At 45.0% G+C, this 25,612-nt stretch overlaps 1 protein-coding gene across 1 annotated transcript in view; it reads right to left on the reverse strand.

The window, feature by feature from the left end:
• Positions 1 to 21,132, reverse strand: part of plch2b (phospholipase C, eta 2b) — a 28,879-nt gene extending 7,747 nt beyond the window's left edge. The window contains exons 1-14 of the mRNA XM_048255532.1: positions 19,880 to 21,132; positions 15,839 to 15,985; positions 14,379 to 14,622; positions 12,051 to 12,180; positions 10,126 to 10,296; positions 7,973 to 8,066; positions 7,360 to 7,563; positions 6,889 to 7,009; positions 5,933 to 6,107; positions 5,486 to 5,599; positions 2,932 to 3,015; positions 1,734 to 1,834; positions 1,241 to 1,329; positions 654 to 839 (exon numbers count right to left, since the gene is read on the reverse strand). Coding sequence (XP_048111489.1) covers positions 654 to 839; positions 1,241 to 1,329; positions 1,734 to 1,834; positions 2,932 to 3,015; positions 5,486 to 5,599; positions 5,933 to 6,107; positions 6,889 to 7,009; positions 7,360 to 7,563; positions 7,973 to 8,066; positions 10,126 to 10,296; positions 12,051 to 12,180; positions 14,379 to 14,622; positions 15,839 to 15,985; positions 19,880 to 20,171 — 2,152 coding nt within the window. The 5' untranslated portion in view covers positions 20,172 to 21,132. The remainder of the gene's footprint in view (positions 1 to 653; positions 840 to 1,240; positions 1,330 to 1,733; positions 1,835 to 2,931; positions 3,016 to 5,485; positions 5,600 to 5,932; positions 6,108 to 6,888; positions 7,010 to 7,359; positions 7,564 to 7,972; positions 8,067 to 10,125; positions 10,297 to 12,050; positions 12,181 to 14,378; positions 14,623 to 15,838; positions 15,986 to 19,879) is intronic.
• Positions 21,133 to 25,612: the final 4,480 nt, after the last annotated feature.

Below are 25,612 nucleotides of genomic sequence, written 5' to 3' on the forward strand. Positions count from 1 at the left end.
TGATCACTTCCCGGAAAGTTTACAGGCAACACTTCATATTTCATGAAAGACGTTATATCTCCATTGCTAAAAAAAAACAGCGATTTTGATGACAAATTAGCCACTGTTTAGCTTGGGATTTCTGAGGAACAGAGGCGTGTAGAAATACACGGTTTTGCACCCAGCTTAAAGTCTCACCTTTTAAACGAGCCATTGTATGTGTTCATAGCTATAACACAGAATATGCTGTGGCTGTACAAAAATCATCAACAATGGTCTAGATTGCTGGCACTCTAGGACAAAGCTTCCGAAAACAGCTTGGCATTCAATGAGTTAACAGCCGCCAGTCTTTCAGAAGACGTGAAATATCCACTGGAATTTGGTTTCTTTATATTACACCTGCCAGGGAATCCGTGTTATGTGGGTAAGCTGCGGCCTAGCAGGTAAAGCGCGTTTAAATGGCTATAGCCTACATTTAAAACAATTTATTAGCTAGAAATGATGCCACATGTCTACATTCAATGCTATTTAAGCCACTTCGAAAGTTTGTTTAGATCCAGTGATTCTGCAGTCATGGAAACGCTACATCAGACTTCGGGACTCTATTGTTTGGGAGACTAATTGATTGGTTGATGGAGAGGTTGGTCGGTTGATTGATTGGCACATGCCCTTACCCATGTGGCAGCCGCAGTTCCAGTACGGCTGGGGGTTGAAGTTGCTGGAGTCCACTCTGAAGTTGGAGGGGTACACCCTGAGCAGCTGCCGCTGGTTGAACCGCACCAGCTGACCCGGCTTCAGCGCCACAATCTGATTGGTTATGCTCTCGTTCAGGGAGGACACCTGCCAGCTGCTCATGTAGGCTACATTCAACCACAGACACGGATACACATTATCAGCCAGTCAGAAGAGAGGCACACACCCAGTTGATTATGTTCGGCTGTTCTTCTTTTTTTTTTTAGGCTTTTTTTTAAGTATATTTTTTTTGGGCTTTTTTGGCTTTATTGAACAGGACAGGAAGTAAGTGGGAGAGAGAGATGGGGTGGGAATCGGGAAATGACCGCAGGTCGGATTTGAAACTTGGTCCCCGTGGGTACTCAGACCCGTACATGGTACGGGCGCTGCAGCCTGCTGCGCCTCAGCGCCCCCCTATGTTCTATGGCTGTTCAACAGCGTTTGCCAGGGTTGATTGGTTTGGTCTGATCCCCAGCTATATAGTGATGCATAGTTTGCCAGAGTTGATTGGTTTGGTCTGATCCCTCACCTTGTGTTTCTATGTCATGGACCCGCACTGATTTGGTGTACTTGACCAGGTCAGAGAGAGCGCGGGAGAGCCTCATGGTCTTCCTCTTCCTGCAACAGGGAAGTGAGACAGGTTTACTTCCACCGCTTGGACATTGTGTGTGTGTGTGTGTGTGCTGTCTATGTTGCAACCGTCTCATGTTTGTTTTCTGACCCACACGTTTAACCACCGGGACCTCTTATGCGAATTCCATCACAGCATATAGAGAAATAAATACTTTTTCCCGTAACACCGAAGCCCTGTGACTTCTTTATGTTACCTTTTCATATGTTTTGAAATTAATTCGTAACAGTGTGTGTGTGTGTGTGTGTGTGTGTGTGTGTGTGTGTGTCTGGGTGTGTGTGTGTGTGTGTGCGTGCGTGCGTGCGTGCGTGTGTGTCTGCGTGTGTGTGTGTGTGTGTGTGTGTGTGCGTGTGTGTGTGTGTACATGCGGTACATGGCGACTGCCTCCTACCTGCCGTAGTTCACATCCTGCTTGCGTGAGGTGGGTTTGTTCTGCTCAGGGTCCGCGTCTGCATCCTCCAGGATGTTTTTCTTCTTGCTCCGCCTCTTTTTCTGAAACCCAACAGTACACTGACCCAACAGTACACTGACCCAACAGTACACTGACCCAACAATACACTGACCCAACAATACACTGATCCAACAGTACACTGACCCAACAGTACACTGACCCAACAGTACACTGACCCAACAATACACTGACCCAACAGTACACTGATCCAACAGTACACTGACCCAACAGTACACTGACCCAACAGTACACTAACCCAACAATACACTGATCCAACAGTACACTGACCCAACAGTAAAGTGACCCAACAGTACACTGACCCAACAGTACAGTGACCCAACAATACACTGACCCAACAGTACACTGACCCAACAGTACACTGACCCAAAAGTACAGAGAGAGAATGTGAGCAAGAGAGAGAGAGAGGGAGAGAAAGAGAGACACTAAAAGTACAGAAAGAGACACTAAAGAGAGACACTAAAGAGAGTACACTAAAGAGAGTACACTAAAGAGAGTACACTAAAGAGAGTACACTAAACAGAGTACACTAAAGAGAGTACACTAAAAGACCCAAAACTCAGGAAAACCATGACAATGTACAGACTCAGTGAATGTACAGACTCAGTCTCTCCATTGAAAAAGGCAGACACAGGCAGACCTGGCTGCCCAGAGAGGAGAGGTTATGCTCACACTGCAGCTTGGGGGCTGTGGAGACAGAACTGCACTTCTTGACAGAATGTCCGAAATATGATGAAATTCGGACATTGTCATTCAGTAAACTAAATTCAATCCTCCCTGAGTTTCGAACTTTGACAAATGAGGGTAAATTGCCTTACATCCTCGGAGAGAACGAGGATGTGGCCATTGTGGCTGCAAAATTTGTAGCAGCCTGCCATGACCTGAGGGACAGCCAGTGAGGCCACAGCCATACACAATAATAGGATTGTTATTATTATTAGAATTGTCTCTTAACTTTTATGTCTTACTTAATTTACAGTTCTGTTAAACATTATTTTATTTATATTTTTGTGTACATGTAATTGAGCTTTGGCAATAATGTTATTGAAATGTTCATGCCAATAAAGCTTTCTTGAATTGAATTGAATTGAGAGAGAGAGAAAGAAAGAAAGAGGCTTACCTTGCGTCGGAAGCTGCCCATAAATGACCTTCTGAGGAACCTGCTGGCCTTCGACTCCTGAGGAGCAGCTGAGCCATTCACACTCTTCACACACACACACACACACACACACAAACACACACACACTTATAAAACTACATGTACAGTTACATAAAATCATGGCGACCATACAATCCATTTGACCAGACTCGATTTATGACCCCTGCCCTGTAAACTTGGACTCAGTTAGCCTGCCTCAAATTTTGACAACGCTACATCATGGCTTCAGTACTCTTTGGCAGTTACTCTTTAGAGTTAGAAAAAAACGATAGTTAGGAGTTCCTTTTTTCAAGAATTAAATTGTTTTGAGTTAGTTTGAGTGTTTGGGTTTACAGTGTGTGTTTCTTCCGCACCTGTGTGTGTGTGTGTGTGTGTGTGTGTGTGTGTGTGTGTGTGTGTGTGTGTGTGTCAGTGACGATTCTAGACATTTTCAACAAAGGTGGCCCTAGTGGGGCACTGATTAATTCAAGGGTGGCATGAGGCAAAACATCCAGATAAACAGAAACAGGCTCAAGATGTTAAATTACCACAAATACATTAGGAAAACCATGCACTAAACACCATACTCATCAATTGAAGGACAAAGATAAAATGCATTTGTATAAAATGCAGAACCACATAAACCAATATATTAAATCTAAGTTGTCGATCAATGGGTTATGCTGTGCTAAAACAAATTCCATCATGGGGACATTAAAATATATTCTATTCTATTATATGGCTATCTATGGCCATCTATTTTTGTAGCTGTTAAAATAATTTGACCTGCTTTTTTTGTCTGAGCTGGCAAAGAGCTATAACAAAGTCATCCAAAATTAACAAACACCTCTCAACAAAATGCTTAGAATCCTTTTGTATGAAATATGAATGAAATAAACACCAATTAAAGACTAACCTTAATCTAATCATTAATTTACATTTATGCTACAGACCCCAAGGCTCAATCCCATTTGTCATCCTTCCCCTAGCCTACCCTTCCCTTGTCCCTCGAAACAGAGTGGCAGTACATAGGGATGAGGATATTCCCCTTGGATATAGGACACCACTAGCCTATAGGGGACAGCTGGGACGATCAAAACACTTTTTAATTAAACGTTATTTACAAAGAGACCACACCAAAAGTTAATATTTTGTCACTAGCAATAACTTACATCCGTCTTTTGTCAAATACAATTGGAAGTGGAACGTGCGCAATGTTTCATTTATCCCTCCTGGTCGGGACGAATAAAACAGGCATGGGGGACGAAAGAAACATACAGTTTAGCCTAAACTACGTAAACTTCCCAAAATGTAAATATTTCACAACAAATCCTTCACTGGTTGAATGGTCACCAGAATTCATATCGCTACCTGTAGCCTAGCCTATGCGACGAGTGTTTATAATGAGTGAGCTTGATGAACAGTACAGTAGACCTGCATCATTGTATGAAACATGACAAAAACATGAAACATGACATATTACATAGAACTGTAAATCATCTGATTTTAATATTTACAAATATCTAGGCTATATTTAACATTTTATGTTTTATTTGGTATTTGCTATGAAATGTAAAGCCCAAAGTTGGAGACATGTAGACATTTGCTGCAAATTCAAAACCAGATTACTCTGGAATGGCTATCTGTACAGGGGGATGCTTTACACCTTTGTGTTCGGTAAGGTCCGCTGTTTATTCTGATATATGGTTTGTTATGTATTGTTTGTATCTGGGAAGAGTTCGCAAAGCATTCCACCGAGATGAATGGGTAGGGAGATGGGTGCAGAACTGTATAATAATATGATTAAATTAAAGTTACTTTTCTCGCGAACCGTTTACCACAGCAACTAGTGACTAACATCGTTTAAAAGCTGAGAAAAAGCTCTTTCATGTGATGTGATAGGCTACATGTAATGTCGCGATTTCGTGAGTTCTACTTCGTGAGTACGGTAGTTCAACAGAGGGTGAATTTGGACACTCTTTCTTTCTTGCTGTGCGCTGTCACTTTCTCCACTGCATAAAAGACTAAATTAATTTGTGCTGTGAAGGCTAAGATTATTTTGACAGGCCATAGGTTAAATGAAAATCGATATTAGTCAGATACAAAGAATATTGAAAGAAGGGGGCACCAAGGTCACAGTAGCCTGTGAACCTTCAATTTTCAAACCTTGATTAGGACAATATTATCATTAAACGCTTTTAGGCCCACAGTTAACACTTAATGACCTAGCTAATGTTGGCTGGGTAGGCTAGGTAAAATAAGCAGGTAGGAAAGTTAGTCTAGGATGACATGATTCAACAGACGCAACTTCTGTGTGTGATTAGATAAATAGGCACTGGCAGATGCGATAGGTAAATAGATATCTTTGCGTGTTAGCACAAGCAGTAGCCTGTAGGCCCAAACTCACATGCTAAAAACAATAAGTCATGTATAATAGCAAGCATGTTTGCCACTTTCCGACGTCTGTCTGATACTTCAAACTAGCGCTGCAAGTGCATCAAGAAAGGTCCTGCCTTAGACAGTGTGAATGGCTCACCTGTCCGTTCATCTGAGGCTCCTCCTCTTCCTCCTCCTCTTCCTCACCACTAGACTCGTCCGATACGTCTCCCTCTTCAGCGCTCGGGTCCAGGTTCGCCGGAAGCTTCTTACCCTGATGGACAGACAGCACGATCATACACACACACACACACACACACTGCCCTGCCACCCCACAGCACAGTAATATCCAGCATGGCACACTAACGCTGATGGACAGCACAGTAATATACAGCACGGCACACTAACCCTGATGGACAGCACAGTAACACACACACACACACTAACCCTGATGGACAGCACAGTAACACACACACACACACACACTAACCCTGATGGACAGCACAGTAATATACACCACGGCACACTAACCCTGAAAATAGATTGTTCCCATTGTGGGTGTTTAACGTTTTGGTTTGGAGTATGTGGACGGTTCTGGTGGCGTTACCTTGACCAGGACCTTGCCCTTGAGCAGCTCTGGGCATGGCTGGCGCTTGGTGGTCTCGTTGGCGTTGATGTTGGACAGGTCCAGTTTGTCCTGCAGCACCTCGATGAGGTATTGGGCCATCTTCTTCTGCTGCGGCACGGTGCAGTGGTTCTCGATGGACAGGATCACTGGGTACCTGACAAGCGGCGCAGGCACCGTTAGTCACACAGAGCACCGTCGCACGATAATCATCATTTTCATTTATTTATTTATTCATAAGGACAACAAACAAACATCAACGTTTCTGTAATGTGCTAGTGTTTCCCAGCCGGCTAATGTTCAATGTCTAGATAATACAGAAGGGTCACTGGGCTATCTCGCCCCAATCCGCACAACCCCAACTTGAACAAAATACCTTCAGGCTCAGTCCCTGTCTCAGTCATTGCAAGCACCTCATGCTTAATCACCTCTAACCACACTATGTGGATACTGTTTTAGACTTGATTTAGATTTAGTGTTATTTAGTATAATTTGTATTTTAGTATGGTCTTTATCTTCTACTGTCCTAATTGCTTAGTTGTGTTTTTTATATTATATACTTTTATTACTTTTTCTGCTGTTAGTGAATGTTGTGTGTATGATGTCTGTATGCTACTGAGACCATGCATTTTCCCTTGGGGATCAATAAAGTATCTATCTATCATTCATCAACAATCTTGAAATGCTTCATGTTTACATTGCTATACATGAATACATCACTCCAAAGGTATAGAGGTCAAAGTTAGATAGATAGGAAGATACTTTATTGATCCCCAAGGGGTTTTACACAATATCCGGTGCCTTATCCAGTGTATCTGGTGTAAGGTCTGGTGTAATATCTGGTGTAATGTCCATATGTGTCTAATTGAGTTTCTGGGTTTATGCTCCCGCTCTAGCAGGGCCAGGAGTTGTGCAGGGGAGAGGAGAGCGCCACCTACTGGCTTTTTAGGAAGGCATATTTATTAATAGTCTCCACGATGTCCTTGAAGAGGATCTTGGAGGTGAGTGTGTATCCGTGATGGACGATAGGCTCCCCGTCAGGACCGTCCCAACAGTCCACTAAACACACATACACACACACATTAGAAGGGAAAGTGGACTGTGCACATGTGCACACACACACACACTCACACACACATACACACATACACTCACACACACACACACACACACAGTACACACACAAACATACATACATAAATCAGGGCTATCAGGCTCATAGATAGTATGAACTAGTATGGATAGTAAATACACATGGACACAGAGGGTAGAGGGAAAGAGCGCACACACACACACACACACACACACACACACACACACAGATCAGGGTATGGATCTCATACACACACTCACACTCACTCACATTTACACACTCACTCTCACACTCACACACACACACACACACTTACCCTCGACGCATCTGCAGCCGGTCTGCAGGACGTAGGCGTACATGTCTACGCGGGACTGCGAGAGGAACTGATCTCCAGTCAGGTACGTGTTGTGGGAGGAGGAGATGTAGTAGTTGCACAGGGGCTGTGTCATGTCCTGGGTCACCTGGTAGTGCTCCGGGTTAAAGATGTCCCCCGCCGGACTACGCATGTAGTTAGTGAAGCCTGAGGGGACCAGGGAGAGTGAACACACATGCACACACACACACACACAAATAGGCATGCACACAGCCCTCCCCCATGCGACACACACACACACACACACACACACACACACACACACACACACAAACATGGGCACTAACTTTGAGGCGACCAGAGAGAGTTACTGTAACACAGACACACACGTACACACACACACAGCCATGCAAACAAACCTACCCCATGCCACACTAACACTGTGATGACGAGGAACATATTGAAACAGAGTTTTAAACACCATGCTGCCCAGTTGTTGAAGAGGACAATCATCTCTTCATGTCTTCATAACTTCTACTTTTACGTCTTCAGAACTTCCACATTCACCTTTTCCTGATTCCTGCTGTTGTGGAAAACAGAAAAGTAGTTCACTCACCGTCTATGCCCAGGACCATGTCATCTACGTTCTGAGGGTTTGGTTCAAAAAGGGTTATGATTTCTTGGCAATGTTCCCGTGTCACGTTGAACATCTGTGAACAAACAGCATAGAAAACACATTAAATCCCTATGTGAGATACATGTTCAACTAGAGGGGTAAATATTTAGATCTTTGAAGTGTTTTTCTGCCACAGGGGTTTGTTATACCCCCGCTAAGAAAGACAGAAATAAGGAATGGTGGTTAAGGAGCTGGGCTAGCCTGCAGTAGTGTAGTGGTTAAGGAGCTGGGCTAGCCTGCAGCAGCCTGTAGGGCGGTGGTAGTGTAGTGGTTAAGGAGCTGGGCTAGCCTGCAGTAGTGTAGTGGTTAAGGAGCTGGGCTAGCCTGCAGTAGTGTAGTGGTTAAGGAGCTGGGCTAGCCTGCAGTAGTGTAGTGGTTAAGGAGCTGGGCTACCCTAATTCTCATTATTAAGGTGCTATTCTGGCCACGCCCACTTAGAGCTCTTCTCAGGGAGATACTAGTCTGGCACTAACATTTCCATCAATATCATTTGTGTGTCCCGAGTCCGGACAAAAACCTTTCGGGACGCTAAAATGTCCCAGTTTACACCAACCAACCACTATGAAAGCGTCCCATTTGTCAGCGATTACATAGCCAACATGGTCTTATTATAGCCTAATCATTAACTAAACCTATGTAGAAAGACTATAGCCTAAAGCGTCCAGCATATGATATGATTTCGACAATGTGTGTGTGTGTGTGTGTGTGTGTATCAGGGTAATCTTTGCAGCCAACGTTACAATGTATCTTTGTAAACATGGTTGCAATGCCTCTTTATATCTGCCTCATGTTAACGGTTATATTGCTATGCTACTACAATGCCAAGAGAAAGACATCATTCTCAATAACCTATGGCTGTGAGTTAAATGTTTTCATGCATGTCTGGATAATGGGTGAGGAATGTTCAGGAGACAAACAACGGACTAAACATGTGTGTTTAAGGCATTGTGCCGGCTATTCTCTAGCTGAAAGTGCGCAGAGCTTGTGCGTTTACTTAACAATATTTAATAATTTTCCCCAAACCCCCTGTAAGTTTTGAGCTAAACGTAAAATTGAGCCTAATGTCTGTGTCTGTCTGACCTGGTGCATGTTCTAGCATAGCTAATTCTAAAAGAGTTCATGGAGAGTGCTGTGAGAGGCTAGCATAGCTACTGCTGAAAGAGGCAGTGGAAAGTGCAGTGAGAGGCTAGCATAGCTAATGCTGAAAGAGTCAGTGGAGAGTGCAGTGAGAGGCTAGCATAGCTAATGCTAAAGAAGTCAGTGGAGAGTGCAGTGAGAGGCTAGCATAGCTAATGCTAAAAGAGTCGGTGGAGAGTGCCGTGAGAGGCTAGCATAGCTAATGCTAAAAGAGTCAGTGGAGAGTGCAGTGAGAGGCTAGCATAGCTAATGCCAAAGAAGTCAGTGGAGAGTGCCGTGAGAGGCTAGCATAGCTAATGCTAAAAGAGTCAGTGGAGAGTGCAGTGAGAGGCTAGCATAGCTAATGCTAAAAGAGTCAGTGGAGAGTGCAGTGAGAGGCTAGCATAGCTAATGCTAAAAGAGTCAGTGGAGAGTGCCGTGAGAGGCTAGCATAGCTAATGCTAAAAGAGTCAGTGGAGATTGCAGTGAGAGGCTAGCATAGCTAATGCTAAAAGAACCTGAGAGTGCAGTGAGAGGCTAGCATAGCTAATGCTAAAAGAGTCAGTGGAGAGTGCCGTGAGAGGCTAGCATAGCTAATGCTAAAAGAACCTGAGAGTGCAGTGAGAGGCTAGCATAGCTAATTCTAAAAGAGTTCATGGAGAGTGCCGTGAGAGGCTAGCATAGCTACTGCTAAAAGAGTCAGTGGAGAGTGCAGTGAGAGGCTAGCATAGCTAATGCTAAAAGAGTCAGTGGAGAGTGCAGTGAGAGGCTAGCATAGCTAATGCTAAAGAAGTCAGTGGAGTGCAGTGAAAGTCTAGCATAGCTAACGCTAAAAGAGGCAGTGGAGAGTGCAGTGAAAGGCCGAGCATAGCTAACGCTAAAAGAGGCAGCGGAGAGTGCAGTGAGAGGCTAGCATAGCTAAGGCTAAAAGAGGCAGTGGAGAGTGCAGTGAGAGGCCGAGCACCAGCCCTTCTGACCTTCTGCTCGGCCTCCAGGAAGCGCTGCAGGTCTCTCAGGTCCATGTACTCCTTCTGGTGGCTGTAGGACAGCAAGAGAATGTAGAGGTCTCGTCGTGTGGACATCATTTTATAGAAGGCACAGAACTCCTCGAAGGCCAGAGAACCTTCATTATCATCTGTGTCTGCTTCCTAAAGGAGGCGGAGCACACACAGTCACACACCAAAAATTTAATTGATAATGGTCTTAAAAAGGTCTTAAAAAGTCTTAAATTTAACTTGTTGAAACCTGCAGAAACCCTGTAGGCCTACAGGTCGATGCAGCAATCTTAGTCATGTTTACAGAGTGGAATAAAATACCTACAGTGTTAAACTATCTGCATCAACACACCATATGCATGCTGAAATATGGGCATGTTGACAAGTTATATTAAATGTGTTGATGGCAAGCAGTTCAAAATAAATGCATGAATGTGCATCATGGACATTGTTAACTTAAGTAGGTGGTAGGTGAATTTAGCTCATAAAATGGTTTATCTTTTACAAAATATCTTCAGAAAGTTAACGCATTTAGACTGGCATTCAAACAAACAACAAACAAATTTACAAACTAAAGCCCAGTTTGTTTGGACACTCTATGTAACTCCAGCTCCAAACAGCGGTCTGTTGGAGGACTCGGACACACACACACACACACAGGGGCTGGATTATTGGAGTCCTGCGTGTTCAACACACACAGAAGTACACGCGTGCCATCTGCTCCCTCAGCACCATATGGCCAGTCTACAGGACGCCTTCACACTAGCGTACACACACGCAGCTAAACACACACACACAGCTCACGAAAACACACACACACACAGCTCATTAAAACACACCAACACACACACACACATCCGCACTGACATCCACATGGAGAGGAGGCCACATTCACACACATGCAGCTCACGATAACATACACACACACATTGACACCCACACGAGAGGAGGCCATACACACACACACACTGACACCTGCATGAGAGGATGCGATATACACACACGCAGCTCACGATAACACACACAAGGCTCACAATAACACACACAAACCTACAGTACATACACATGGTTTACACACACCACACGCTACACAAATGTGTCGCTTACAAACACATACTGTACACAGACACATGTGCAAAGACATACACACATATCCATGCATAAACATGGAGTGTCAAACACACATACTGTACACACACACACACATCTGTGTTCCTGACGTTTAACACTGTAGGTATTTTATTCCACTCTGTAAACATGACTGAGATTGCTGCATTGACCTGTAGGCCTACAGGGTTTCTGCAGGTTTCAACAAGTTAAATTTAAGACTTTTTAAGACTGACGATTATGAGGATTTACTGATTACTCCTTATGGTACACACACCACACAACCCAAAAACTCAGTCAGATCAGATTGCTTAAGGTTAACATGCAATGCTAAATCCATTCAGACCAATATTTTAAAACGACATGGGATATTGCCACAGAGTATACTTACTCTTTGCCTATGTGTGTACTTATTAGTCAAGTTTTGGCCACTCACACTCCCACACACACAAACATACACACACACACACACACACACGAAAGGGCTGTGCTATGGCAACGTTGTGTTGTTCCTACATGTCAGCCAATCAGCATTCGGTGCATGTTCATTTGATGCCCACCTCACAATAATATAAGCTGAAATGTGTGTCATTTGATGCCCTCGTCACAATAATATAAGCTGAAATGTGTGTTTTGTTATAAAAGCACAAATGTGTGTTTCTGACCTCTGCCTCTGCTTGATGGCAAATAAGACAGCTGTACCTGCAGTGATGTCACTAGCTGGAACTCTTTCTGTCTCTCTCTCTCTCCCCCTCTCTCTCTCTCACACACACACACACACACACATACACACATATTACCTGGAACATCTCCTTGACCTTCTCTCTGGGCAGGTTGACGTTGAGCTTGTGCAGGAGCTGTAGCACTTCCCCGATGCTCAGGTTCCCGTCGCCATTTTTATCGGCCTCTGTGAATGTCTGACGCAGCCATGTGCACAGCGAGTCAAGGACAAACTACCAGAGAGAGAGCGTTCTAGAAAGGATCTGGATCTGGTATGGATCTGGCCCTGATTCAACTGTTGCAACTTTTTCTTTATAGTGAGAAAACAACAAGCCACACAGATATACCACTGAGATGCAGGAACGAGGCCCATTCACCAATGCTAAAGTAGCTGGTCACCAATGCTAAAGTAGCCCGGTCACCAATGCTAAAGTAGCCCCAATGCTAAAGTAGCCTGGTCACCAATGCTAAAGTAGCCTAGTCACCAATGCTAAAATAGCCCCAATGCTAAAGCAGCCTGGTCACCGATGCTAAAATAGCCCCAATGCTAAAGTAGCCTGGTCACCAATGTTAAAGTAGCCCGGTCACCAATGCTAAAGTAGCCTGGTCACCAATGCTAAAATAGCCTAGTCACTAACGCTAAAGTAGCCTAGTCACCAATGCTAAAGTAGCCTAGTCACTAATGCTAAAGTAGCCTAGTCACCAATGCTATAAAGTAGCCTAGTTACTAATGCTATAAAGTAGCCTAGTCACCAATACTAAAGTAGCCTAGTCACCAATGCTAAAGTCACCAATGCTAAAGTAGCCTGGTCACCAATGCTAAAATAGCCCAGTCACCAATGCTAAAGAAGACTGGTCACCAATGCTAAAGTAGCCTATTCACCAATGCTAAAGAAGACTGGTCACCAATAGACCTCTGAAGTTCGCCTACAAAAAAGCTGCCATCTTTGACATCCGGTATCTGGCGATTTTTCCTATGGGAAAATAACATGGGGATTTTGAATTATCGCACCTGTTAAAGAAGCCCTATGCAACAATTTTAGCAAAAATTACCTTAATTATGCAGGTTGAGAGTCGTTCCGATGGTTCTACAACACTTTTTGGGTCGTTTGGTGGGTGCTTCTTCTCCCCCTAGTGCTTCTCTCCGGAAAAAACGAATATGCAACTTTCTGGTCGCGGTCCGAACACATCCAGATGTGACTTAGCTTTGTTATGTGGTTTGATAGTCTCTTGAACAATGTGTTTTCTCGACCGTTTTATTGTGAGCCCTGTATATGTTTAGCTTGGTTCCTTGATGGCTAGCTCGCTAGCTAGTAGGGGTTTAGCGCAGCAGTCACTTGCTACCGAGGCTGCAGGGGGAGCTATGTCGTGAAAAATGCGAGCCCAAATCAAGCGAAAACCCAGAAACAGCGAAGGAATAACCAGACCTGCATAGGGCTTCTTTAAACTCTCGCGGGGATGAAAAATTCTGAAATGCAGACGTTTTCCTGAACACACTTTTGTCCTCTGCCTTCGAGTGGATACTGTAATCTCCGGTACGTGAAGGCGGCACACTTAGATTTTTGCTACCCCAAAGCTAACTTACAAGGATACAAGGAAGTTTATTGTCACATGCATATAGTTACTGGATGTAAGAAATGCAGTGAAATTATGTCTGGTGTCAGCCTATTTGTGCATTTATGGGGGGGGGGGTAAAAAGTGCAGTAGAAGAGGGGTTTAGTAGATTAAGTGGCAAGGGCTGCATAAGAAAGGTGGGGGAGGATTGGGATTGGGGGGCACCAACAAGGAGCACTTGCAATGCAACTTGCCATAGGTACTTAGCTTCAATTTACATCCGGCAAAGATGGCCGTTTTGGTTCTTTTTTGTAGGCGAACTTCAGAGGTCTATGCTAAAGTAGCCTAGTCACCAATGCTAAAGTAGCCTAGTCACCAAAGTAGAACTGGTTTCAACAGACTCACCACTTTGTATCACCTTGTGAAGAAAGTCTGGGTACTCACTCTGGGAAATATTTCCAACCCTAACATTGTAATGGGCGTAGACTTTGCATGAAATTATTAGCCCAGCCTATTTGCTCACATTGATAAGGGATCCCTATTGATCAATGATTCCCCATATTATTTCCTGCTTTGCCTAACCTTTACAAACTGATAATAAACCAAATCGTTGCTACTACTGTTTTGATTGGGAAACTCATGTCTTGCCCTCTCATGGCTGATTGGCCCTCCACCCTGGTGGCTGAGGGAAGCAAACGCATTGTGAGGAGCCAGACTAGTGTCTTGGGAGATAAAATGAGTGGAGACTCTCGGTGGGCTAGGCCAGGCTAATGTGAAAGGGACCTTTCTAGAGATTTCCACTCTAGTCCTTATCCCCAATTCTCCCTGACCCCCCTGCCTGCCCTGAAGGATATTGGTCTCTGGTGCGCTGGCGCTTGGCCAGGCTGTCCTCATCGCTGATGCCAGCCAGCAGGTACTTGAGGCCGGTGATCCAGGTGCGTGCATCCTCCGCACTCGACGCCACCAGGTCCAGCGAGTCCATGTGGTCGCCATGGTAGATGCTGAAGCAGCAGTTGGGGTCGTAGTTGTTATGGGCAAAGCGCTGGAAGATCTCTGTCTGTCGGCCCTCACACACCTCATGGATGGAGTCAATGGTGACTAGGACACAAGGAAGGAGACAAGGAAGGACTCATGAGTCAGTGGTGACTAGGACACAAGGAAGGAGACAAGGAAGGACACATGGGTCAATGGTGACTAGGGGTGCGTTCGTAAATTGCCACTCCGAACACTTAACTGTTCGCAAATTCGGAATTGTCGTGTATTTAATCAAAGCTTCTCAGAGCGTCCAGAGCGTGTCAGATTGAATTTACGAACGTACCCTAGGACACAAGGAAGGAGACAAAGAAAGACACTTGAGCTAATGGTGACTAGGGTTCAAGGAGCAGAGCTCAGACTAAGGAAGGACTCTTGAGCTAATGGTGACTAGGGTTCAAGGAGACAAGGAGCAGAGCTCAGAATAAGGAAGGACTCTTGAGCTAATGGTGACTAGGGTTCAAGGAGCAGAGCTCAGACTAAGGAAGGACTCTTGAGCTAATGGTGACTAGGGTTCAAGGAGCAGAGCTCAGACTAAGGAAGGACTCTTGAGCTAATGGTGACTAGGGTTCAAGGAGCAGAGCTCAGACTAAGGAAGGACTCTTGAGCTAATGGTGACTAGGGTTCAAGGAGCAGAGCTCAGACTAAGGAAGGACTCTTGAGCTAATGGTGACTAGGGTTCAAGGAGCAGAGCTCAGAATAAGGAAGGACTCTTGAGCTAATGGTGACTAGGGTTCAAGGAGCAGAGCTCAGAATAAGGAAGGACTCTTGAGCTAATGGTGACTAGGGTTCAAGGAGCAGAGCTCAGAATAAGGAAGGACTCTTGAGCTAATGGTGACTAGGGTTCAAGGAGCAGAGCTCAGAATAAGGAAGGACTCTTGAGCTAATGGTGACTAGGGTTCAAGGAGCAGAGCTCAGAATAAGGAAGGACTCATGAGCTAATGGTGACTAGGGTTCAAGGAGACAAGGAGCAGAGCTCAGAATAAGGAAGGACTCATGAGCTAATGGTGACTAGGGTTCAAGGAGCAGAGCTCAGAATAAGGAAGGACTCATGAGCTAATGGTGACTAGGGTTCAAGGAGACAAGGAGCAGAGCTCAGAATAAGGAAGGACTCATGAGCTAATGGTGACTAAGGGACGCAGAATCTCAGTAAGTAAAATAGGACAGAGTCGTCAGCGTAAGGACTCATAACTCAGAGTGGAATGATGGAATGAGGAACCAGAGCGGGTGAATAAGAATAAGCAGTGTGTGTGTGTGTGTGTGTGTGCTCTCTCTGACTCACTCTTGGCCTTTTCCCGCTTGCGAGAGGGTTTCCAGCGGATGCAGGACCGATGCTCGTCCAGGTAGAAGCTGCGCATCAGAGTCTTGGATTTCCCCCTCAGCTTCAGCATTAGAGAACCGTCCTGCATTGTACACATACACCTCTCCACTGAGATGGAGGGATAGAGGGAGAGGTGGAGAGGGAGATGGAGAGAGGAGAGAGAAAGAAAGGTGAGTATCTGAGAGCTGTGTTGCATTGTACACATACAGTACATCTCTCCACTGAGATGGAGAGAGAGTAGAGAGACAGAGTCAGAGTGTGTGTGAGTGTGTGTGTATGGAGAGTGTGTGTGAGTGTGTGTGTGTGAGTGTGTGTGTATGGAGAGTGTGTGTGAGTGTGTGTGTATGGAGAGAAATAAAAGTGAAGAATAGAAGTTGACAGAGGCACACACTCTTGCACCCTGACTCTTAATCCAACACACACTCTTGCACCCTGACTCTTCACCCAGGCCAGTCACACACTCTTGCACTCTGACTCTTAACCCAACAACGCTTCTTTGTTTTCAACAAGTTGGATGTCATGTGTTACTGGTCACCCAATGCCATGCGACATGCTCTTGTCCTTTTGAATAGACGCAGTTAAACTCACTGAGCTAGAAATTATTTGAGATACAGGCCCAAGGGTTCAGCCAAACTGGCTGTTTTTATCAGAATAGAATGTTTTGAAGGACGTCCAAAGGATCTGTTGTCATGGCAATGTTCTTTTCTCTGAGAAACAGAGTTCCACTCTTTGTGAGTCTTAGGGCTGTACGACACACACACACACACACACAAACACACACACACGTCAAGGACATCTCATCTGACCAGAGTAAAACACTCTCTCTCTCTCTCTGTCACACACACACACACGCACACACACACACACCTCAAGGACATCACATTTGAAGTGAGCAACTGTCCCAGTGCAGGAGCATACTGGGTTGTGAAGATGCTGAATGCAGTTGTCTCTGTTCTAGGACCCTGTTTTAACAGAGTGAGCTGGTGCACATGTATCTGTCAGGCTGGACAATGGTGTGAAGGTGGTGTAGGTGGGGGTGCAGGTGATGGTGGAGGTGCAGGTGAGGGTGGAGGTGTAGGTGGGGGGTTCATTGAACCACACCAACTCTGGTGGTGGGAGTAGGGAGAATGAAAAATGACCAAACAATATCTGGGCGGTTTTCATCTTTGAAGGTTGTCATGATCTCTCAGGAAGAGTGTGTGGAAGGCTGTGTGTGTTCAGCCAGAGGCTTCCTACTCAAAGAATCCTCCGTGGAAATGTGTGGAGTTAGAACCCTCCATGGAAATGTGTGGGGTTAGTTCCTAACGCCAGTTGTCCTGTAATGTAAGTAACCAACCACCTTTTTATCATTTTTAGCCTCATTTTAGAAATTTGTGGGAGATATTTATATTGTTTAATTCAGATTTAAACACAGATTTGCCTATGGCTTCCTATTCACTTGAATAGTAAAATAGCTGCCGAAGTGTCTTACCAAAATGGCCATCAAGTGGGAGGATAAGGGGTTGTAGGCTGCACTGTGGAGTGGCTGGCTGGCTAGCAGGGTTAGTGTTGACTAGCTGGCTAGCAGGGTTAGTGTTGACTAGCTGGCTAGCAGGGTTAGTGTTACTACAATAGGTCTGCACTCTGAACTCTGGCTTGCCGTGTTAGTGCAGTTGTAAAGGTCCGTGGCCTATAGCCTACTGTGTGTAGCTCTTGTTTACTAGAGCAGGGGTTGTGTGCTTAACCCCTCTCATCACCTAAGCCCCCACTCTCCCCCTGTTAATCACCTGCTTATCACCTACAACTAACTCCCACTCCACCCCCCACTCCACCTCCCCAGCCACCTTCCTCAGCGCTGGGGAGATTACTTGTGTCCAATTACTACATCATTGCATGACAAGATGTCAATAAGCTGTGATTATATTACCGGTATTATTATTATTATTATTATTATTATTATTATTATTATTAGCGGTTCTCTCACACTCTTCCCCCATCACCTGGACAGCGCACCTGGCCTGCACCCTGAGACGTCTGAGGGAAAGTAGGACAGGCGAAGGGTCATGTGATACGCGGCGTCTAATCCCCCAGAATCCCCTGCTGCCCATATGCCTGTGCCTGGTCCAGGCGAGAGCGAGAATCTGCAAGGTGGCAGGCTTCTCATTATCGGACCCGCTGGACTGTGCAGGCCGCTGGGCACGTAATAACAATAAACTGGATAATCACACACACACACACACACACATGTTTACGTTTATGTGCATGGTACTCATGATCACACACACACACACACATACACGTTTATGTGCATGGTACCGATAATCACACACACATACATGTTTATGTGCATGGTACTCATGATCACACACACACACACACACACATACACGTTTATGTGCATGGTACTCATGATCACACACACACACACATACATGTTTATGTGCATGGTACCGATAATCACACACACATATACATGTTTATGTGCATGGTACTCATAATCAATCACACACACACACACACATACACGTTTATGTGGATGGTACCGATAATCACACACACACACACACACACATGTTTACGTGCATGGTGCTCGTACATAGCAGGATAAACTAATAAACGGGTAAGCACGTAGCCTGGGTTTTCCCATGCTGCCTTGCGCGCGCGATTTAATTCACACTGCTAGGCAGCCTGGATACCATGGAGCAAATTTTCGCCTCAGTTAGGGGACCAATCACAGAACGGAGGGAGGGCAGTAAGACGATGACGACACACCGTAGCCGTTATGAGCCACGTACAGACGCATTTGATAGACATTCGTATATATGTCATATATATCATATATATGTATTAGGGCTGTCAATCGATTAAAAAAATAATCTAATTAATTACATACTCATTACATACTGTGATTAATTCATCTAAATTAATCGCATATATAATTTTTGCTGTGAAAGTATTTTAAATATTTAAATTCAAATGAATCATTGAATAAGTTCAAAGACTCTTTTATTATTATTTTCACTGTTCAAATAATTGCCATAATAATCTATGATATGACCTAATATGCTGAGGAAATAAATTCAAAAGTGCTTAGGGAAGAAGTTTTTTTTCACATACAAGGCATTTCAGGCCACAGATATAACCTAGGGGGGACAATGAAAATAAATTAACACTCCCCTCAATGTCAACACTTATTTCTTTGCATTGATGTGCGACTACAGAGTTGATGAACTCCGGTGATATGCAAATCCTTGCTGCAGACATTGCAGAGGACTTTATTTTCAACACTTTATTTTTTATCAACACCATCAGGCCGTTTTTTAAAAGTAAATGTTCCAATTAATTATCCAGGCAGCACGTTTTCTTCTCTCTCCTTCATTTTACAGTCTAATTTTTACTGACTAGAACGGCTCGGGGTCAAAGGTCATACGGAATCGTTTTAATCAGTTATTTTTTCTCAAATTAATTAATCGAAATTAATCAGTTATTTTTGACAGCCCTAATATATGTATAGGGAGAGAGAGAGAGAGAGAGAGAGAGAAATATTTAAACTGTATATATATATATATATATTGTTTAAAGTGAGATTTAAGGATCAGAGGTGTACTTATGGAACGCATATAGAGAGGTACTTATGGAACGCATATAGAGAGGTAAATTAATCTTGTTATTCAAATGATCGACTCCATCAGTGAGAGAGATTATCATAAAACCTAGTACCTAACATCAGGAATAGAGACTAAATTCCTTGTGGAAACACAACTGTGAAATGTCTTAGGGCACAACACATCCAGAAACAACACAGATACTACAGGCACGAATCACCAAGTAAGGCTGATGCACTCATGTCAATAAAGCTGTGTATGATAAATTCCTTATGCAAGCATTTTTGGGTGCACACACACACACACACACACACACACACACACACACCAGAGCTCTCTGCCTCTCATGCTTAACCCTAGACAGCACGCTCATGATTGACAGAAGCACAGCTGGAATAGAACCTCTGGAATATGTTACCGATTTGTCCGAGCTTCCATTTGGGCGTAGCGACGATGCTGCCTCCGATCCAGAAGAACTCCTCGGCCAGGCGCGAGACGTAGACCTTCTGCCACAGCTTGGGGGACGTCATGAGGCCCGGAGTCGCCTCCTTGTACGGTGAGGGAGACCGCGAGGCGGACGGAGAGGCCCGTTTCCCCGACGACGAGTTGGACCCTCGGCGGGCGGAGGCAGGGGAGAGCAGAGGGGACGAGGACCGCGGCGCCATGGCTGGAGACGGGCTGCGGGGCGTGCTGGTCATCCTCGCGTCCATCCGGGCTGCTGCATGCCGGGCATCCTTGAGTCTAGTCTGACCTGGCGGGCCTACTCACTCCCGGGGTCACTACTCACTCCCGGGGTCACTACTCACTCCAGGGGTCACTACTCACTCCCGGGGTCACTACTCACTCCCGGGGTCACTCCAGGGGTCACTACAGGGGTCACTACTCACTCCAGGGGTCACTACTCACTCCAGGGGTCACTGCAGGTGCTGCTGGGTCTGTTAAGGTTCAGAGATGTCCAGCATCAACGCAGGGGCTCAGCACAGCAGCACCCCAGAGAACCAGTCAGAGTCGTCCAGCTCCCAGTAGCACCACAGAGAACCAGTCAGAGTCGTCCAGCTCCGACTAGCACCGCAGAGAACCAGTCAGCACGGAGTCTTGGCACAGTAGCACACAGAGAACAACTCCGGGTTTCAGCACTGAGTTACAGCACAGAATCTCCATGACAAACACCTCTCAGAGTCTCGGCACAGAAAGCAGTGCCCAGTAGCACACGCCCTGTCCACAAGTGGAGGTCAACGCAGCGAGGAGTCGCTCCATCTGAGACATACCATCGTCCAGTTCCTGTCTCTGTCCCGTCACCTCCACATGCTCCGTCGACGTGACTAGCCTCTCTCCCTCACTGCAGCTCACAGCCTTGGGCAGGTGCACATAGCTGCCACCTGTCCAGCTCTTCTTCAGGGGACTGAGGGCTCACACACACACACACACACACACAGAGCAGCAGCAGGCAGTAAGTCTGTAATCCTGGATGTAGCCTCAGCTTCCCTCTAACAGGGTTTCCTACTCCATCGGGGGCTTCTTCACGGGCACCGGAGCCACAAGTAGCTTCCTCAAATAATCAGCTCCTTAAATAATCAGCTCCTTTGGGGTTCCAGCTCTTCATGTGTGTGTGTTGTTTTTTATTGAGTTTAGTTTAAATAATGTGCAACAGGTTTCTAGGATGATGCAGTCCTGCTGTTCGGCCACTAAGGAGAGCTGACAGCCAAATGAGCTTATTGTTCTGGTCTTGCTGCCGATTGGGCAGAAGAGTGTGCTGTGCCTAGCCTGATTGGCTAGATGAGTGAGGTGGTCTGTACCTAATTGGCCAGGTGAGGGATATGGCCTGCCCACCCGTATGTTTACAGAGGGAGGTGACAGTGGGGGTTACATGACCTGAGCTGCATTCTGTGTATGAAAGGTGCTATACAAATAAAGCTTATTGTTATTATTTATATCTAGCTATTATTCTACAGCAGAGAGAGAGAGAGAATATCGCTATCGCCATCCAAAGAGGGCCTGCTTAAGAGCCTTAATATTCTCGACTCATATGGTAAAATCTGGGCATTACAAATTAACATTGACGAAACAAAAATAATGGTTTTCCAAAAGAAATCTAGGGCATCTGGAAAATACACCAATTTCAAAATTGGAGAAACCGCCATAAAGCAAGTATCACATTATAACTATTTAGTACTTACAAAAACATCATCAGGAAGGTTTAATCTCATCAAAAAAACTGTCTGACAAAGCACGAAGGACATATTTCTTAATTATAAAACAGCTTTATAAATTCAATCCACCAAGTAAACTCTGGTTTAAGATGGACTCCACTATCAATGCAATTGCTCTGTATGGCAGTGAGATTTGGGGACCCCTGTTCGGGCTTGATCATAAACAGTGGGATAAGGACCCAATTGAGCTACTTCACCTACAAATCTGCAAAGATGTCTTGAGTGTACATACTGTAAAGTACCCGTTCACCTCTTGATCCTCACACAGCAAGTGTTCCAGGGGGAGTCCCAATTACAATTCAGAACTATGTACATCCCAAAGAATCACAATACAGAAAAAAACAGAAAAATGATTAAGACAAGGTCACAATCATTATCAGCACACCAGTCGATAAGCTGCAGTGTGAAACCCTCGTCACTGTTCACGCAATGCCCACTCTAAGTCTGAGCATGCCTGCAGTGCCCACTCTGAGTATGAGCAGTGCCCACTCTGAGTATGAGCATGCCTGAAGTGCCCACTCTGAGTATGAGCACGCCTGCAGTGCCCACTCTGAGTATGAGCAGTGCCCACTCTGAGTCTGATCATGCCTGCAGTGCCCACTCTGAGTCTGAGCATGCCTGCAGTGCCCACTCTGAGCATGCCTGCAGTGCCCACTCTGAGCATGCCTGCAGTGCCCACGTGGGTGGTGAGGCGAGGGATAAAAGTGGTTCATGGTGCCCGTGAGAGATGTCCGAGCTGCTGACTGAGGTGTGAGGGTGCCCACGGGTGCTGGCCATGTTTGATATGTTAGCCGTTGTCACTGTAGAGCCGGGAATGTGGGGCTTCTGATAAAAGCGTTTCCTAAATGAGTAAAAGTAAATGTAATGCGATGTGACGGTGCACGTGCAGGAACAGGAAATGTGGAGCAGGAACAGGAAATGAGGAGCAGGGAGGCCACTGCTCTGACCTGGGAAATGGAGTTGCAGAGGTAGCCAACTACACCAGAGGCTGACTGCTTGGAGACATATTCACTGTTTGTTAGACGTTGTTTTCATGTCCAGAAGTCATAGTAAATGATATAGGTATAATAATTCAGGGTGGGAAATCAGTGGTGTAAACCGCAGTGATGGAGTTGAACCAGTAGATGGCGTATGGACAGCTGCCTCCCCATGCTGCAGGCAGTGAGAGACTTCCCCCATGCTGTGAGGTGAGCTGAGCTGAGCTCCAAACCAGTCCTCTTCTAAGGGTCAAAGCATGGCAGGCCACCTTCCTCTCAAAGTCCATCAAGACATCTCTGTGTACTGTCAGTGTTTGCTGCGTGTGTTTTGGAGATACTGTACAATAAGGATATACCAAAACTGAGGTCGAGAAGTGGGGGGAGCTGTGGTGCAAGAGGCAGCATCCCATACCACACAAATAGACCTCTGTAAAAAGGACCCAAAGATGCCATCTTTGCCCATATAAGGAAATGTTCCGGATGTTCTTATATAGGCAAAGATGGCAAGTTTGGGTCCAATTTGTAGGCGACCTTCAGAGGTTTATGGCCCAGTATCCACAAGGATCCAGGTTTGAGTCTGTCCTCTTTCAAAATTCTTTTTATTGTTTTTCGATTGACACAGACAAAGTACATTATTATTCTTCCAAATATACGATGAAATGAGAGAGTCTAAAGAGTTAAAAAATGACTTGGGTATAAAAACAGGGACGCATTGAAAAAGATATAAGAATTTAGGAAGTATTTTCATTCATTTCATCAGTGTCATGGATAGGGGTGACCATTTTGATAAATCCTCTTTAGTTCAGGCATTTCACAAAGTTTTCTTTAAAGATATGCGTATACTTTCGTGTAATAGTGACTCCAAGGTAGGTTAAATGTTAATTTTCAAGTTTAAGAGGTATGTTTGAGTAATCCAATTTAAGTGCAAGGTCGTTGACTGGAAAAAGTACGCTTTTATGTAGGTTTCTGGGTAAGAGATGTAAAGGAGGTGATCATCTGCATAAAGGGAGACCCTGTTTTCTATACCCCCCCTATGAATCCCTGAAAGGTGGCGACAGTTACGTAGGGCCAGAGCTAGTGGCTCAATAGCTAAATCAAAACGCAAGGGACTTATAGGACAGCCCTGGTGGGTTCCACGTTGCAGGCGGAATGATACAGAGCACACAGAGTTTGTAACTATGGACGCAGAGGGGGAAGCATATAGAGCAATTTAATCCAGGAGATTATGTTTGGCCCAAACCCAAACGTTTTATAAAAATCGGCTGGGAAACCATCAGGGCCTGGGGACTTCCCGCTCTGCATCTATGATATGGCCTCTGTAATTTCCTCAACTGATATAAGTCCTGATTAAGGTGCTCTGGTAGAGTTGGGAAGTCTATTTGACTAAAAAAAAGTCTCCATAGCTTGGGAGTTAGAGTGGGATTCAGAAGAATATAATCTAGAGTATAATTCTTTGAACATGTTGTATATTTTAGTAGGGTCAGAAGACACCTCAGCATTGCTGCGTATTTTTGTGATGATTTGTTTGGCTTTTATACCTTTAAGTTGATTTGCCAGAATCTTACCAGATTTTTCACCATGCTCATAAAACATACTCTTAGTCCTACGCAACAAGTTCTCTATATGATATGTGGAGTGGAGGTCAAATTTTGTTTGGAGTTCAAGACGTTTTTTATACAATTCAGGTGTAGGGGCCTGTGCATATTCCCTATCCAGTTGTAAAATTTGAGTTGAAAGGTCTAAACGCTTTTTTTAAGGCTTCTATTCTTATTGGCTAAAAAGGATATGATTTGACCCCTTAGGTAGGCTTTTAGGGTGTCCCATATAGTTAAGCAGGAAACTTCAGGTGTCATATTTGTTTCGAGAAAGAAAGTTATGTGACCTGATAGCCAAGTTACAAATACCATATCTGAGAGAAGAGAGGAGTTCATCCGCCACTGTCTCCTAGCCTGACCAATGCCAGGGAGGGACAGGCTTAAAGCTAGTGGAGCGTGGTCTTATATTACAATGCTATGAAGTTCGCAAGTGCGAACATGTGGAATAAGCTTTTTTATCAACAAAGAAATAGTCTATTCTAGTGTAATTGTGATGTACCTTGGAAAAAAAAAGAATATTCTCTCTTTCCAGGGTGTAAAAAACGCCATATATCAGAGCTGCCATATTCAGAAAGAAAAGAATGTATGTGGCCAGGTGATTTGCGTGTCACTGCAGGACTGGGAGAGGACCTGTCCAGTACTGGGTCTAACCAGTTGTTGAAATCTCCCCCTAGTATCAGGCAGTGTCCAGTACTGGGTCTAACCAGTTGTTGAAATCTCCCCCTAGTATCAGGCAGTGTCCAGTACTGGGTCTAACCAGTTGTTGAAATCTCCCCCTAGTATCAGGCAGTGTCCAGTACTGGGTCTAACCAGTTGTTGAAATCTCCCCCTAGTCTAGTATCAGGCAGTGTCCAGTACTGGGTCTAACCAGTTGTTGAAATCTCCCCCTAGTATCAGGCAGTGTCCAGTACTGGGTCTAACCAGTTGTTGAAATCTCCCCCTAGTATCAGGCAGTGCCCAGTACTGGGTCTAACCAGTTGTTGAAATCTCCCCTAGTATCAGGCAGTGCCCAGTACTGGGTCTAACCAGTTGTTGAAATCTCCCCCTAGTATCAGGCAGTGTCCAGTACTGGGTCTAACCAGTTGTTGAAATCTCCCCCTAGTATCAGGCAGTGCCCAGTACTGGGTCTAACCAGTTGTTGAAATCTCCCCTAGTATCAGGCAGTGCCCAGTACTGGGTCTAACCAGTTGTTGAAATCTCCCCCTAGTATCAGGCAGTGTCCAGTACTGGGTCTAACCAGTTGTTGAAATCTCCCCCTAGTCTAGTATCAGGCAGTGTCCAGTACTGGGTCTAACCAGTTGTTGAAATCTCCCCCTAGTATCAGGCAGTGTCCAGTACTGGGTCTAACCAGTTGTTGAAATCTCCCCCT

The sequence above is a fragment of the Alosa alosa genome, chromosome 10 (genome assembly GCF_017589495.1).
Source record: "Alosa alosa isolate M-15738 ecotype Scorff River chromosome 10, AALO_Geno_1.1, whole genome shotgun sequence".
NCBI classification, from domain to species: domain Eukaryota; kingdom Metazoa; phylum Chordata; class Actinopteri; order Clupeiformes; family Clupeidae; genus Alosa; species Alosa alosa.